At 42.5% G+C, this 15,184-nt stretch overlaps 1 protein-coding gene across 1 annotated transcript in view; it reads left to right on the top strand.

Moving 5' to 3' along the window:
- The window catches only part of naaladl1 (N-acetylated alpha-linked acidic dipeptidase like 1), an 88,598-nt gene that overhangs the window by 29,073 nt on the left and 44,341 nt on the right, over nucleotides 1-15,184 (top strand). The window contains exons 5-6 of the mRNA XM_051931779.1: nucleotides 5,268-5,460; nucleotides 11,820-11,913. Coding sequence (XP_051787739.1) covers nucleotides 5,268-5,460; nucleotides 11,820-11,913 — 287 coding nt within the window. The remainder of the gene's footprint in view (nucleotides 1-5,267; nucleotides 5,461-11,819; nucleotides 11,914-15,184) is intronic.

The raw sequence follows: 15,184 nt of genomic DNA on the forward strand, positions 1-15,184 counted from the left end.
TGCTGGTGCAGTGCTTATCAGAGTCCTGAGTTCAGATTTTGTCCATATCTATATAAATGTGTTTGCACCTTTTCTTTTTGTCCGTTAAAGTTTTTCTATGAGCGCTCAGCTTGTACCTGTTAGGTACGATGGAGACTCTAAAATGGTCCAGTATGTCGTCCAGATGAAATGGTCCCACTGATTTTTTTTTTATCCTTTATTCGCCATATACAATTTCTTGTATTAGGAATTTGGAATTTTTCACATACCCCAACTTACCCTCCAGAGAGTTCTTGGGGTCAGAACACAAGGTCAACTATTTGTACAACGCCCTTGGAGTAATTGCAGGTTATGGGCCTTGCTCAAGGGCCCAATGGAGTAGCATTGCCAGCATTCGAATCGGCAACCATCGAGTTACCAGCCCACATCCTTTAGCCAGAGAGGCACCACTCCAATCACACGTGCCTCAATCTCTGACGTCACTTTCTCTGTTGCCCTTCTATAGTTTTACTCATTTTAGTCCTTCAGAGAAGCCATATTTGTGTTAAAAGGCACACGTGGGGTTTTGGGAGATGTGACATTGCAGACATTTGATTGGTTATCTTGACCTGATGACGAATGACTCTGATCAAAGTGTTTGATCTTTAAAGTACGTCCGTACTCCTTCCATTCTCAAGCTGTAAACTAACTTGATAATTCCTAGTCCCACAGCATCCAGCTGTTTCCAGGTGTGGGGAACACCGCGGACACAGAGAGGTAGACATGTTGATTCACCACACATGTTTATTTACACTAATATTTGCAACAGTAGTGAGCAGAATACCCAGTGCCGCAGCACCAATCACCCCTTCAGTCCTGGCCACAACACAATGCCTTCTCTCAGTCTCTTGTCCGCCTCCACTCCTCTCCACCAAGCTTTGTCCACTTCCACCTGACTCTTGCCCACGACTGGAGGGAGGCGGCCCCTTTTATTCACCCCGGAAGGGCTCCAGCTGCGTCCTGAGGGCTCATAGCCACACTCCTGTGTGGCGGAAGCTCCAACGGTGAAACCAGAAGCCCACCGGGTGTCTCCGAGTCTCTTCCCAACAGTACTGAGGGCCAACACTCCCAAGGCATTGGGGCGCCCCCTGGCGGTGACCACGGGCCCCTACAGGGTTGAGCTTCCATGCTCTGTACCCGTGGCCTCCAAAGCAACCAGGGCGGACGCTCCCTCGTGTTCTGGAGGAGGCACAAGCCCTCCTCCGCTACTCCTGGGTATCCCGGCTGGGCGACAAACCCCACCAGGTGCCACACAGGTTATAAATGAATCAAAACAGGTTCTGCAGCATCTCCATTTATTTCCCATTCTCAGCTAATAAGCTAATTGAAAAACAAACTGGCTTGAACAGCTGCATAAATTGCTGATACAATACAGGAAGAATGTGCAAGAAAGGATGCTTGCGATGCCTGTAATTATAGTCCTGTAATTCAGTTCATCGTGTTTCATTTGAGCAAAATAATTAAAATTTAATAGAGACAGTCTACAGTCAAAAAATTGAAGTGTTTCCATACCAGGACAGTTTGTGCTGGCATGATGCCCTGAAATGGATTGATATTCTGCCCAGGACTGGCTTCTGCTTTGTGTCTGATGCCGCTTGCATACCTTCCTGCCCCCTATAAACCTGCAGTTGATTCAGCAGGTTTGATCATGAGTGAAGAGAATGCATAAAAATGGCACACTAACATACTGAGTACCTGTCATTCCTCCAATGCATGCTTGAGTGTCCCCTGTGTGGAGTTTGCTTTTGCTCATGTCGGTCACTAGTTTTGCTGTATGCCAGCTGTATGTTCACGTTGTATACTTTTGAAGTGACGTAAGTACCAATCCAACCAGCAAATTTACTCTCTGTAAGTAACCTCAGCAAGGTACTGCTTTAAACAAACTGTGATGAAGAGTGTGCTTTTGATGAACAGGTCTTCAGCATAAATCAAATCAACACATGCAGCTTTAAAGATTTGTATTTTGAAATTTAAGAGAAAATGGTTTTTACATGCTAATACTTTCTTTTAAATTATACCTTTAACATAATTTAGTAACTGTATTTTCATAATGGGGAAGCATTATTTCTATAAACATTTCTGACAGTCTTGCATGAATGTAGCATGCTGGTGTTACAAGCTTGTGCTGCGGCCTCACAGTTTCAGGGCCTCGCTTTGATTCCTGGTCCTTCTATATATGCTGAGTTCACAAATTCTCTTTGTGTTTGTTTTCAAGAGCTCCAATTTCCTTTCCTGTCCCTAAAAATGTCTACTGGTATGTTAGGCTAATTTTTGCTTTGTGCCCTTCCCCACCATAATCTATCATCTATAGGGGAGGAGCGAAAGCTTTAGATTCGTCAAAGATTTCAGTCTCCAGTTTTCGATGCATCTTAATGTTTTAGGGTCCCCTGAAACCGATATCTTGATGTTGGGTGTGTGTCTATGTGTGTGTGTGTCTGTCACAGTTTCTTGAGGACAGTCTAGAGCAAGGGCGTCGAACTCCAGTACAGGAGGGCCGCAGTGGCTGCAGGTTTTCATTCTAACCATCTTCTTCATTAGTGACCAGTTTTTGCTGCTAATTAACTTCTTTTGCCTTTGTTTTAATTAACTTAGACCCCTTAGTTCTTTCTTTTTCCTTAATGAGGAGCCAAACAATAATGAGACACAAAACAAGCTGCCACATCACCAGCTAACCACATTATCTGAACATAAAGAAAGGTGAGGGTCTCAGTAAGGTTGATCTCCGAGGTCACCAAAACATCTCGACGGTGTCCTTAGAAAAAACAGAAAATGAATAGTTTTGGAAATGTCTGCTGTGGCAGAATGAGATCAACAGCAAGCCATGGAGTTAAATAATTGGTTTAATTAACAGCAAGAATGGCTTCTCATTAAGGAACTGGTTGGAGTGAAATTGGCAGGAGTTTGAAGCCCCAGTTTAGCTGGTGTAATAAGGCGCTATATAGCGCCCGACCCGGCACAGACTTACACAGAGACACGTGCAAAATAAACAGTTTCTTTATTTTTCTTCAGCTGGAGGGCACGTCTTCCCTGTAATCTCTCCAGCCACAACACAGTCCCACAAGCACTAATACAACACAAAACAACTCTTTTCTCTCCACCTTGGCACCACCACTCCTCCCAGGCAACCTCGTCCTCTTCCTCCCGATTCTGGCTCATGAGTGGTGGATGCTGGCCCTTTTTATAGCCCACCTGGAAGTGCTCCAGGTGCTTGATCACCTGTGGCTAATTGCACTTCCGGGCGGGGCTGCAGAGATGTCCAGGTGGATTCCTGGCTCCATGCAACACCCCCTTGTGGCCACCCCAGCTCCCCACAGGGTTGTGTAGAACTTCATCTCCCAGGAAACCCTGCGGGAAACTGAGGCACCATCGCCAGCCAGGGAGGCTGCCACCAAGCGTCCCTGGGGAGGTAGTGAGATGTCCTTAGCTGCTCCCCCGGAACATATACAGAAGGGGCATCCCGGCCGGGCATGGGACCCAGCCGCCTGTCACACTGGTCATCTCTTGACTTGTTTCACATCTCATTTCTGTTTGGCTGCCATTTAATGAAGAAAAGAATCAATTCAGAGGACCAAATCCTTAAAACAGGGCTATTAAAATGAAAGGAAAACAAGTTAATCAGCAGTGAAAACTGGTCACTGATTAGGAAAAGGGTTAGACAGAAAACCAGCAGCCACTGCGGCCCTCCAGGCCCAGAGTTTGACACCCCAGGTCTAGGGCTAAAATGGCTGGACAGAAAAATACCAAACTCAACACTTAACCCTGTTATGAGATGACGATGTGCCGATTAGTTTTTGAGCCAAATCGTGCAAGAGAAAGAGGCACTCTAGAGGAACCATCAAATACCGTAATTCTGCAATTAATTATGAATTCAATTGCTGCCTTAATGACCTATTTTATGATTGGAAAGATTAGCATCAAAGCTGTAAATAATTGCTGAAATGTTATAGAATAGCTGGGGTAACTTGGTTCCTAGGGCACAAAGACTACTAACGCTCACATCTGAATTTTTGACTCATTTTGGTGTCACTATGAAATCCTGTCCTTGGTTGGTTCTCACCTTGTGTTGCATCCTGGGTAGGCTGCGACTCAAAGATGGATTGATCTTCAGCTATAAACTATAAAATAAGATCAAGCAGTCTGGTGAGCAATTACATCACTGCAAAGTCTGAAGACATTACAAGTACTGTGCTCAAGCCAACAGCAATGCCATTACATATCGTTATAACACTTCAGCTTATTATGCCACACAAAGTACATACAGGAGCATGACAGCGATAGTTTTTTGCAACCCAGATCTTTGAGATTCATCCAGAAGAACATTTACTTTTAATGATCTCTGAAAGATTGTATCCAGCAGGGAGTGCTAGGTCCCTTGTTGGAGTAAGTTCTTTTGCAATTGCGGCATGTTACATAACCTGAAACTATATAGATATAATATAAAAAGGCGATACCCCTCTCTTAGTGATACTGTGGTAAGAAATCACATAGGAGAAATATCTTAGCTTTCTTTAGTGACGGTTTATGCGGCATAACAGATGAGGAAGCCATGACAAGACCTTTGGGTAGTGGTTGCCCAATGTATAGAGTCTACCATTTTCGTCGATGCGTTGGAAGGATTTTCCGGATTGCATGACGTTATCTCCCATCTGTCCGTCGGCTTCAAAGGTGTGCCAGGCAATGTTCCAAGGATTTATACTCTTTCTCTATGTGCAGGCACCCACTTCGGTGAATCATGCCATTCCCAAACAAGGCACAGAGGATACAATTTCATGCTGACTTGGACACACAGAAATGCCCATCTCGCAGTTGTCCCTAACTGTCTTGTCTTCTAATGCTTGCCTAGTAGTTCTTATATGGTGAACTCCTGTGTGCTAAATCTGGCCTTGTGTTAGCTGTACATGTGAGTAGAAAGAGAAGTGGCTTAATAAAATATTTTTGTACAGAGCACAGTGACATATTAAACTTGTATACTTATTACAAAGATAAAGTGTGCATATTGGCTTTTCAAGGACAGGATTTGCTGAAGAAATGGAACTGGCGTATTGTATCATTGTGATGTTATGTTGAACTCTGCAGAAATGCTTTGGAATGCTATCTGAACCTTTCTCTTCTACAAATGAACACGCAAGTTATAATAAAAAAATGATGTTTGAAATAAATGAACCACATAAAGGGGCTTTTGAACTTTGGCCAACAAGTTTTGAAATGTTCATCAATTATTTGTCATTGAAATCTTTTTCCTTTGTCAGGCTATAAATGGCGCCATGTTTGGAGTGATTGGAGTTCTTGTGTACACTGACCCTAAAGACATTAATGATGGGAAGATGTCGGACATTAATGAGACCTACCCCCATTCATGGTACTTGCCCCCCTCCGGAGTGGAACGTGGCTCCTTTAAGAGCTCTTTTGGAGACCTCCTGACGCCTTATTATCCTGCTAAAGGTACATGTAATGTGTTTACTCTGAGGCAGCAAGACACAGGACTTTATTTTTGAGTGCACCTGTAAGAATATCATTAGCATGCAATTAGCTCATTAGTTCAGGCTCATTTAAAGTATGTCCAGATGAATAATTTCTCAAGAAGTATAACTGTTAATTTTGTTTGACTACATGATTTAAGGTGTGAAAGGGCTTAGAGTTCTATTGTCTGTCTAGACAGATTTCAAATGCTAAGTGTTCAGATTAAAAACATGAAATTAGGCAGAAGCACAATGACTAAAAAATAAAATAACTAACAGAAAATGACCATAATTAATTCTTAAGAATTTTTCTGAGTTGTAATAATTTAGTAAGCACATTTAAGACACATTTGGTAGCCTTCTGTATGATTAGCACTGATGCCTCACAGCTCCGATTTTCAGACCCTGCCTTGGGCACAGTTTGTGTGCAGTTTGCATATTCTCCGTGTATCTGTCCTGAATTTCCTTGCTGGTGATTCTGAATTTTCACAAAGTACAGTATCTGTGTGAATAATTGGATGGACTGCAGTCCCATCCAGACAGTCTGGACCTTAAGGGTACTTGAAGATGACTGAGGCATGGCAGACTCAAACACAATTCAGTTTCTCTTTCACTCTTCAACAAATCAATGAAAATAAATGTAATGGCCTATTTATTATGTATTTGGCCAAGTGATGTATATAAGGGCAAATTAGGTGTTCGCATAAATGATTCTTCATTGTGAACCACTTTTCATTGAAAGCTGAGCAGACTGAAACCCATTATAGTGATAAAGTTTATTCTGAATTCCATTTAAGAGACTAGTATTGTGTCATGTCTTCTGTAAGAATGTGAGAAAAATATTACAGTAACCGAATGATTCTGGAAAAAAGAAACACAGATCAAAAAGAATATTACAGCTGTGGAATCTCCAGAAGGCTTTATTAGGTGATTAGGGTTCAAAAAGTGAAGCACATAGCCTGGGGTGTGTGTGTCATCAAATACTTTTGACTCTGTGATGGAATTTTTAAAGATTTTACTGAGTAAAGCTTTGACCTCAAAGTTGGTCAGCCAAAAAAATTAAAAAAGGCAGTAAGATATGTGCAGGTGGTTTTAAGAGCTAAACATCCTTTGAACATTTTCTTTTCCTTTATATTTTGTAATAAAAATTAAATAACCTTTTAAGATATCTGGAAAGTATTAATCCATCTGCAGTGTGATTTTAATGCTATTGTTAGGCATAATTTAGCAAAAGAGTTTTAGTTTGTGTAAGGAAAAACAAGAAGAACATATAACAGTTTTGAAATGTCTGCGGAAAAAGGTCATGTGACAACATAGGGAATATAAAAGAGAACTGTCAAGCTAGCAAGACGTAGCAGGTAAGTGATCTGTGTGTAGCTGGATGTCGACAATACAACTGTCCTCTTTCATAGTGACCTGACCACAATTGCTCATCTTGACACTGGACCACATCAAATGAAAATCGTTGTCCATGTCAAATTTGACAGCTGAGTGCTGAGCTCCCAGTGCAGTTGTGCTCACCTCTTTTTCTGACCACATATAACATGCTGCCTGACAGAGCTGACACTCAATGAAGGGTTAATAGATGCTGCAAGTTCAGCTGCAATCTCTCCTTCTTCTTTTTTCCATTCTGTTGTGGTACATAAAACATGAGACACCATACACCAGAGTGCTGGTACACTGCTAGTAGCAGGGTTTCCACTCGCCAATGCGTTTCCAGTGTCGACATCAGACCCTGGCATATTTTGTACTTCTGTTTCCTATTGCTAATAAAAACTAAAATGTCTGTTTGTCAAGACATAGTTCACATTTCCTCCAACACTACCTAACTCAATAGTATCTAGTGATGGGCGAATCACGAGGGACTCATTTGTTCTTTGAAAGACTCTTTTCAGTGAAACACATAATACTCAACGGGAGTGCTAAATAACTTCAGTAAGTCGCTAGTTGATAGCCTTATGTTAGCATCACATGTTTTGAGTAGCTGTGATTGGTAACATTTTACGTCAATCTTATTTTCTAAACCTTGTTATGCAGACGCACGCTGTATAATCTTGATCCATATATGCACTTTCCAACTACTTTTAAGAGTTAAATAAATTTTTCTAGTGAAAAAATTAACATTTGTGATTTTGCTGTGTAAGTTTATAATATTAAATTTTAGTCAAGGGAAATGTATATTAAAATGCATGTCTGCAGCATAGCCTCATTTTCATTTGAAGAAAAAAAAATTAAAAACCTAAACTACGGTGTGGGCCAGTGAAGAAAGTGGGTGGTGGGCCAAGCCCAATACTGCTGCTGCCCCTGACAAGAATATTGTGCGATTAAAAGTAGTCAACGATCAGATGTCATAGTGAGTGAACCTGAAGTAACTGCTGAACTTGAACTGCTGAGCTCAGCTCGTACACTTGTCTGACATTGAGTTACAGCAGCTTCTGGTGCTGCAAAAACTGCTTCCTATGTGTTTTGTAATTGAAGGCACCTTATAAATCTGCACTACATCATGAATGGGTCTCTGTCTCCAGCAGGGGGTGCTTGCTCCCTGGGATTGTGTTCTTTATTGAATGATGAACATAATTGAATCTTACATACATTGCTTCAGTAAGCATGGCGGTAATAATCAGACAAGAGAAATGTGGTACTAAAAGAGATAAATATATACTGTATATTGTGGCAGACGACCAGGGACCTTGCCCCACCGGGACGCCTGGGTCAGGGAAGGACCGGGAAAGTGGTAATATCTTGTGCAAGAGGGCAGCCCCCCTGATTTCCACCAAGGACCACAGATACGGAGCTGGGAAGCTCAACCCTGTGGGGGTCCGTGGCCAAACCTAGGGGGCACCTGGATGGTTCCTGAGCCCTGGAGGACAGCACTTCCGCCACACCAGGAAGTGCTGCCGGAAGACCATCACCGAGCACCTGGAGCACATCAGGGGCATGATAAAAGGGATCCTCACTCCCTTCGAGGAGTCAGAGTCGGACTCGGGAGGAGGAAGACGGAGCTTGCGAGAGAGCAGTGGAGGTGGCCGAAGAGAGACAAAGGACTGAGGAGTTGTGCGTGAGTCGCTGGAACCACTGTTGTAAATAGTGTTGTGGACATTGGTGTCGTGTCTGTCTGTGGCCGGGCTATCTGTTACAATATATAAATATATATATATAAATATAGGGCAGCACGGTGGCGCAGTGGTAGCGCTTCTGCCTCACAGTTAGGAGACCCGGGTTTGCTCCCCGGGTCCTCCCTGCATGGAGTTTGCATGTTCTCCCTGTGTCTGTGTGGGTTTCCTCCGGGTACTCTGGCTTCCTCCCACAGTCCAAAGACATGCAGGTTAGGTGGATTGGCGATGCTAAATTGGCCCTAGTGTGTGCTTGGTGTGTGGGTCACGGGGGTCTGCTGGAGCCAATCCCTGCCAGCACAGGGCGCAAAGCAAGAACAAATACCAGGCAGGGTACCAACCCACTGCAGGACACACACACACACACACCAAACACTCTCTAGGGACAATTTAGGATCACCAGTGCACCTAACCTGCATGTCTTTGGACTGTGGAAGGAAAACAGAGCATGCGGAGGTAACCCACACAGACACAGGGAGAACATGCAAACTCCATGCAGGGAGGACTCGGGAAGTGAACCCAGGTCTCCTTACTGTGAGGCAGCAGCGCTACCACTGCGCCACTGTGCTGCCCATATACACCTCGGTTCACGAACGTCTCGGCACACGTACAACTCGGTTTACGACCAAAAAGTTCACCAAACTTTTGCCTCGGTTCACGACCAAACACTTGGTATACGAACAAGCCAGGTTCCCTTTCGGTTTGTTGATGTTCATTCTCTCCCTGTGCATTTCCTGTGCAGCGAGTGAGAGAGAGCGCGAGAGAGCGTGACACACACACACACACACACACACAGAGAGGCAGCGCAAGAGACAGAGGGCTGTACACACACACACAGGAGCACGCGCGAGAGAGGCGTGTGCGCACACACACAGGAGCGCTCTAGACAGACACACTGTGAGCTGCAAAGCTGATCGCACCCCCAGAGAATACAGACGCCCCTGGGAAAACCCCTAAGAAACATGGACAGACTACCTTCACATTCCTCCTTTCCCTTCTTGCCGGCTCTGTCGCGTAATATGCCTCTCGCGCGGTGCTCCGCCTTCTTAAAAAGCCTGCACGGGCTTCTTTCAGTTTGTTAAATTGGTTGCTTGCTTCTCCTTCTTTCTCTCTCAGACAATCTGTGCTCCTGGCGGAGCTGTCATCTCTGACTTGTCATGGAGCACGTTTAAACTGTTGAAAAGAGACAAATGTTTGTTTGCAGGGCTTTGAATAAAGTTCCTTTTTTTCTACAACCTCCTGTGTCTCTGTGCAAATCTGTGACCCAAGCGTGATAACACACACAGGCGCTCCAGGCTCGCAAAAGAGAGACGCACGCACACACACACACACAGGCTGGGGGGGGGTAGGAGAGAGACGCACGCACACACAGGCGGGGGAGAGAGAGGCCCGCGCACACACACAGGAGCGCGCTAGAGAGACACACACAGGTGCTCCAGGCTCGCAAAAGAGAGACGCACGCGCACACACACACAGGCGGGGCGGGGCGGGGCGGGGTGGGGCAGGGCGGGGGGGGAGAGAGAGGCGCGCGCACACACACAGTAGCGCGCTAGAGAGATGCACACAGGCGCTCCAGGCTCGCAAAAGAGAGACGCACACACACACACACACACAGAGCGATTGAGGGACGCATAAGGTAGAGAAGGCTTGTTTTTGTTTTCAGTTCTGTTTACAGCGATCGGTTCGTAGCCTGCATTGTTGCAATGTTACTTTTCTTGGTGGTTTATTAAATTACGGATTTTTCAAATGTTCCTTTTTTCCCCTGTGCTTAAAACTAATTAAAAAAAGTGTTTTTAGCGAGAGCGGTTCCTAGCACTATAGCGCAAACTATTGCAGTGTTAGTTTTCTCTGTTGTTAAAGGTTTTCTCAGTGTTATTCAATGTTTTTACATTTAGTTTACCATTACGCTGTGCATTCTATGGTATAATTAACTATATTTGTGCTTAAAAACTAAAAAAATGTATATATTTACATACAGTTTCTACGGTCTGGAACAGATTAATTGTATTTACATACAATCCTATGGGAGAAATTGCTTCGGTTCACGACCAACTCGGTTTACGACCAGAGTTTTGGAATGAATTATGGTCGTGAACCGAGGTTCCACTGTATATATTTAACTTTCTTTAAAATGCAGCTTTACACTTTGTGAGCTTTTTCACTCACAATATACAGTATGTAGTGTAATCATTTATACATACATACCCAGGCCAATGAGAAGCCATTGGGGCACTCCATTCATCTTCCAGTTCTACAGTGGGAAATCCTGATAAATGCATGTCCAGTTTGTCGGACTACAAAGCGGCATTTCTTTTTGCAGACAGCTCTGGCTTCTTGATGGTTCTTCACTATTATAAATACCCACAAATTTTGCATATTCAGTGAGGTTTTTATGAAACTTGCCAGGTATAGGTAACTAACATCAAAACCATGTTATTTATGGACTATGCTCTTCTAAGACCCAAAGAGCATCTTTTGCCCTGTCTGTGCACAGTGCACCTGCTCTGATCATTCATAGCCTCTGCCTGAAAGTTGTGAGTCAGGCCTGCTTTAAATAATCAAAATTCCTGCCTGAATGGACTGTCCCATGGAATTCGTTCACAAGGAAAAACTCAATATATTGATCATCACCAAACAGGGCACATCAGCACTTTTAAATAGCCTGCCTGAGTCATCTCCCACTTGTTTCTGTCCCTCTCTCTGTCAGTACAGTAGTAAGAGATTAACACTTTTAGGATTTTTTTTTAAATATCTTGACTTTTAACAAAAGCTGTAAATTCTTAACTTTATCTTACCATTTTCTTTTAATTGACCTTTTTCTGTCAGCCGATTTGCGTGGATTCAGCTGTATTTATTTATGGCTGCAATGATGATAAAATAATATGTCTGGAATAAAATTCACAGATCACAGTGGCAACAGTCTCACTGTCCTTTGATATACTGGCTTAGTGTTAATGGCAATGGCTGAGCCGTGCCGTGCTGTCTCTTTAAAATAATTTTGTGGAATGTATCATGTAATTAAACTTTTGGTTTCGAAATGTGTCAAATCTATTAAAATCTGTAATGAAGTAGAATATAAAAATATTAAAAGAGGGCTGTTTCAGAAAGCCTAATGTTCTGAATTTTACTTTGTTACTTGAAATTGAATTGTAAAATAATTTCTCTTTGAGAAGAACTGTAATCTTTTCATTTTAAGGTTAGACTAATCTGCTTTACTCTTCTGCCACAGAGCACACATACAGAAGACCTGAAAGTGAGATAGTAGGGATGGCTCCAATTTCCACTCAACCAATTGGATTTGAAGATGCCTATGCTTTAATCTGGTTTGTGCTACATTTTTCCTTTCTAAGTATAGATGATAACATATGTGTACATAAACTAAAGATATTTAACATTAAAATAAATTTAATACAGTAAGGGTGTACTCTCACTGGCAATTCTTTCCATGCCCGAGCATGTTTATCTGCATGTAATTCCGCAAAGTCTAGTTTGTTTGACTAGTGTGATCACTCTGGGCCAGGCCAACTGTACTGTGCCCTGGCACGCTTGGAAGAGGTGGGCCTGAGCACAGTCCCGTAGCATTCAGGAACAATGTGATCACTAAATGTGCTTGAGCACAGAAAACAGACATGACGTTGATGATACAGCAATTCTCATTTCATTCAATAACATTTGAGTTAAAAACAGGTTTTTATTCTCACCTTACACATGAACATGAATTGTAGTTGGTAAGAAAAGCTGTAAATTCCTCCCTTAACATCATTTGTATCCATAAAAATCTTCTCATAATCATTCTCATGATTAACAGCAAAACACTGTGTTGCATACTCAATAAATTTCTAAGAGGGTAGAGCGTTATCCTGCCCTATATGACTCCAAACCAACCACAAAATAAGTGAAATTATTTTGAAATGCATGCTGTAACTCCATGTTCGGATCTTGTTTTGGCTTTACACAAAGTCACATGGTCATGATGAAAGTGTGCCCGGGTCCAGAACATTAAGCACAGCATGAATGCAGGCCAGCGGGGAAGGAGGGGGGGACGGGGACAATCGCGCTTGGGCGCAGTATAGAACAAAAGTGCCTAGCGTGAATACACCCTAAGTATAACAGTAAGTAGTCACAAGCTGAAATTTTCCCTTGGGTCAGGATGTTACATATAAGCAGGGGCCTGTTGGAATGAAAACTCTGGGGGACCTGAGAGAGAGAGAGAGAGACAGTCAGAAGGGGCGGAGCCATCATGAGAAGCATGTGGAGAGCGTGTGTGTAAAAGAGAGAGAGTGAGAGAGATGAGCAGGCACTTACAGGACAGCACTTATGAGACCTGCTCCACCAATCCAATCTAAAGGCAGGGGTATGTGGCCACTGATGAACTGGAGGATGGATCCTGGCCTGGATTGGCTCATGGAGTGTAAACGGTGACTGAGTGGTGTGATGTGGAGTTGGTGGTATAAATGAACAGGCAGTCAACATGGCAGAGAAAAGATCACCTAAGCTGCATGGAAAGGTCTGCAAATCTCATGTGAGATGGGGATGAAGGGAGAGAGAATATTTCACAATGCATTAGGTGTGGAAGAAAAAGTAAGCAACAATAACAATAGACAAAAGGAGATCTTTTATTTTATAACAAGCTTTTATACATTGTGTTTCTGTTGTTTAATTAACACCTTTAGAATATTAATACAGTTAATTGCATGACTAGAGCTAAACACAGGATGTCTAATGCTGAGCCAACATATTCTGTTTTCCATTTCTTTTAAACAAGTAGTATTACATCACAGCACAAAAGAAAGCAAATTGTTCTTCTGTTTTTGCATAGTTCTTGAAAACATAGTAAAAAGGCTATATTCAAAGTTTTACGATGAAGAGTTTTTATTTTAATCTTGTTATTAGACTACTAGCACCAATGTTGAAAAAAATGCCAGCCAAATAATGCCATTAGAAGTCATACAAAATGAAGATCCATCAACATATTATTTTATCGTAGAGTATAATCACAAACAGACAGCAGTAAAAGATATCAGCATCAAGCACTTAACACCACATCCTGAAACACAAAAGGACATTCATGAATTTTCGATATTTGTTCAATGGGCAAAGTGCTAAATCATATTATACATGTTCTGCCAAATGATGGAATAATGGCAGGCATGGCCAGTCCTACCATTAAGGTGCACACTTTGATGCTCTCCTCAAAAAGGGCCACCACCAGGGCCGGATTTATATGAAAAGAGGCCCTAGGCTATTCCACTTATGAGGCCCTTTCACCTTCCATTTTTAAGTTTGTAAATTACATGAGAGATAATAAAATACATCATTACTGTGATTAACCAATACATTTTTATGTTTGTTTATTAGTCATATGCGTAGAATTTCTCCTTATTTTCGGTTCAGTGTTTTAGTGTTCACTCTTTTTAGAATAGTGTAATTTTAATTTTGCTAACAATTTGAATGTAGGCCCCTCTTGATCTTGAGGCCCTAGGCTGAAGCCTAGTTAGCCTATAGGAAAATCCGGCCCTGGCCACCACAGCCCAATATCCAGCATACACCTCTATCTCACGTAGATCCTCATGAATATAACCCTATCCAATCAGACTTAAAATGAGCTTTTAAAAGTCCTGATTGGTTGATATGGGAGGGTCACTTTTAGAAGATGTATATTTGATGTGTTGCTGTGCCACAAAAGAAACAGAGGATCATTTTTGCCTGGCTTAAGACACAACATAACGGTCTTCTTCTTTCCCAAAGAGGCTTTTATTTCCTTCATTGTGATATTCTGAGTGATTTCTCATCTACTCCGGTGTCTTGTTATTTCTTCTGAACTACAAAAATCAAAGAGTTGAGTGTACTTGGCATACATTGTCTTTAAGCAACTCAGTTTTCCTTTCTCCACTACCTGCATGTTATAAATTTTTATCGTCTTAATAAAAGAAACGTCATCCTCCTCTAAATAATTTATATGACAATTTAAATTTTTTAGGGTGTGCAGATGCAGTATTACACATGAAATTAAGCAGATGCACAGCCCTTAACAAGCATATTAAAACAAATTCACCAATTTGTGGCTTTACAGTACCTGGATTTTATTTCTACCCGGATGTGCTCCTGGTGCCTGGTGACGTTCTTCCGGCAGCACTTCCTGGTGTGGTGGAAGTGCTGCCCTTTGCACCGGAAGCACTCCAGGTGTCCCTGGAAGGCTCTTCCCCCATCTTCCCCGGTGTGGCGGAAGTAAACGTTTCCCGGGTTCCATGAGGCTTAAGGTGCCCCCTGGCGATGGCCACGGGTCCCAACGGGTTGGAACCTCTTTACTCCTCTCCCGTGGTCCTCTCCTAACCCAGGGTGGTTGCCCCCTCGTGATCTGGAAGATATAAATGCCACATGGGCATAAGAACCCCAGCCTTCTGTGACAGTGTGCATTAAGAAAAATACAGTAGTAAGAGATTAACACTTTTAGGAAGTTTTTTTAAATATCTTGACTTTTAACAAAAGCTGTAAATTCTTAACTTTATCTTACCATTTTCTTTTAATTAACCTTTTTGTGTTAAGTTGCACAGATACTTCGCTGTCAGACCTGCTTGGGCCCTCATTACTAGA

Source organism: Erpetoichthys calabaricus, chromosome 1 (assembly GCF_900747795.2).
Source record: "Erpetoichthys calabaricus chromosome 1, fErpCal1.3, whole genome shotgun sequence".
In the NCBI taxonomy this organism is placed as follows: Eukaryota; Metazoa; Chordata; class Cladistia; order Polypteriformes; family Polypteridae; genus Erpetoichthys; species Erpetoichthys calabaricus.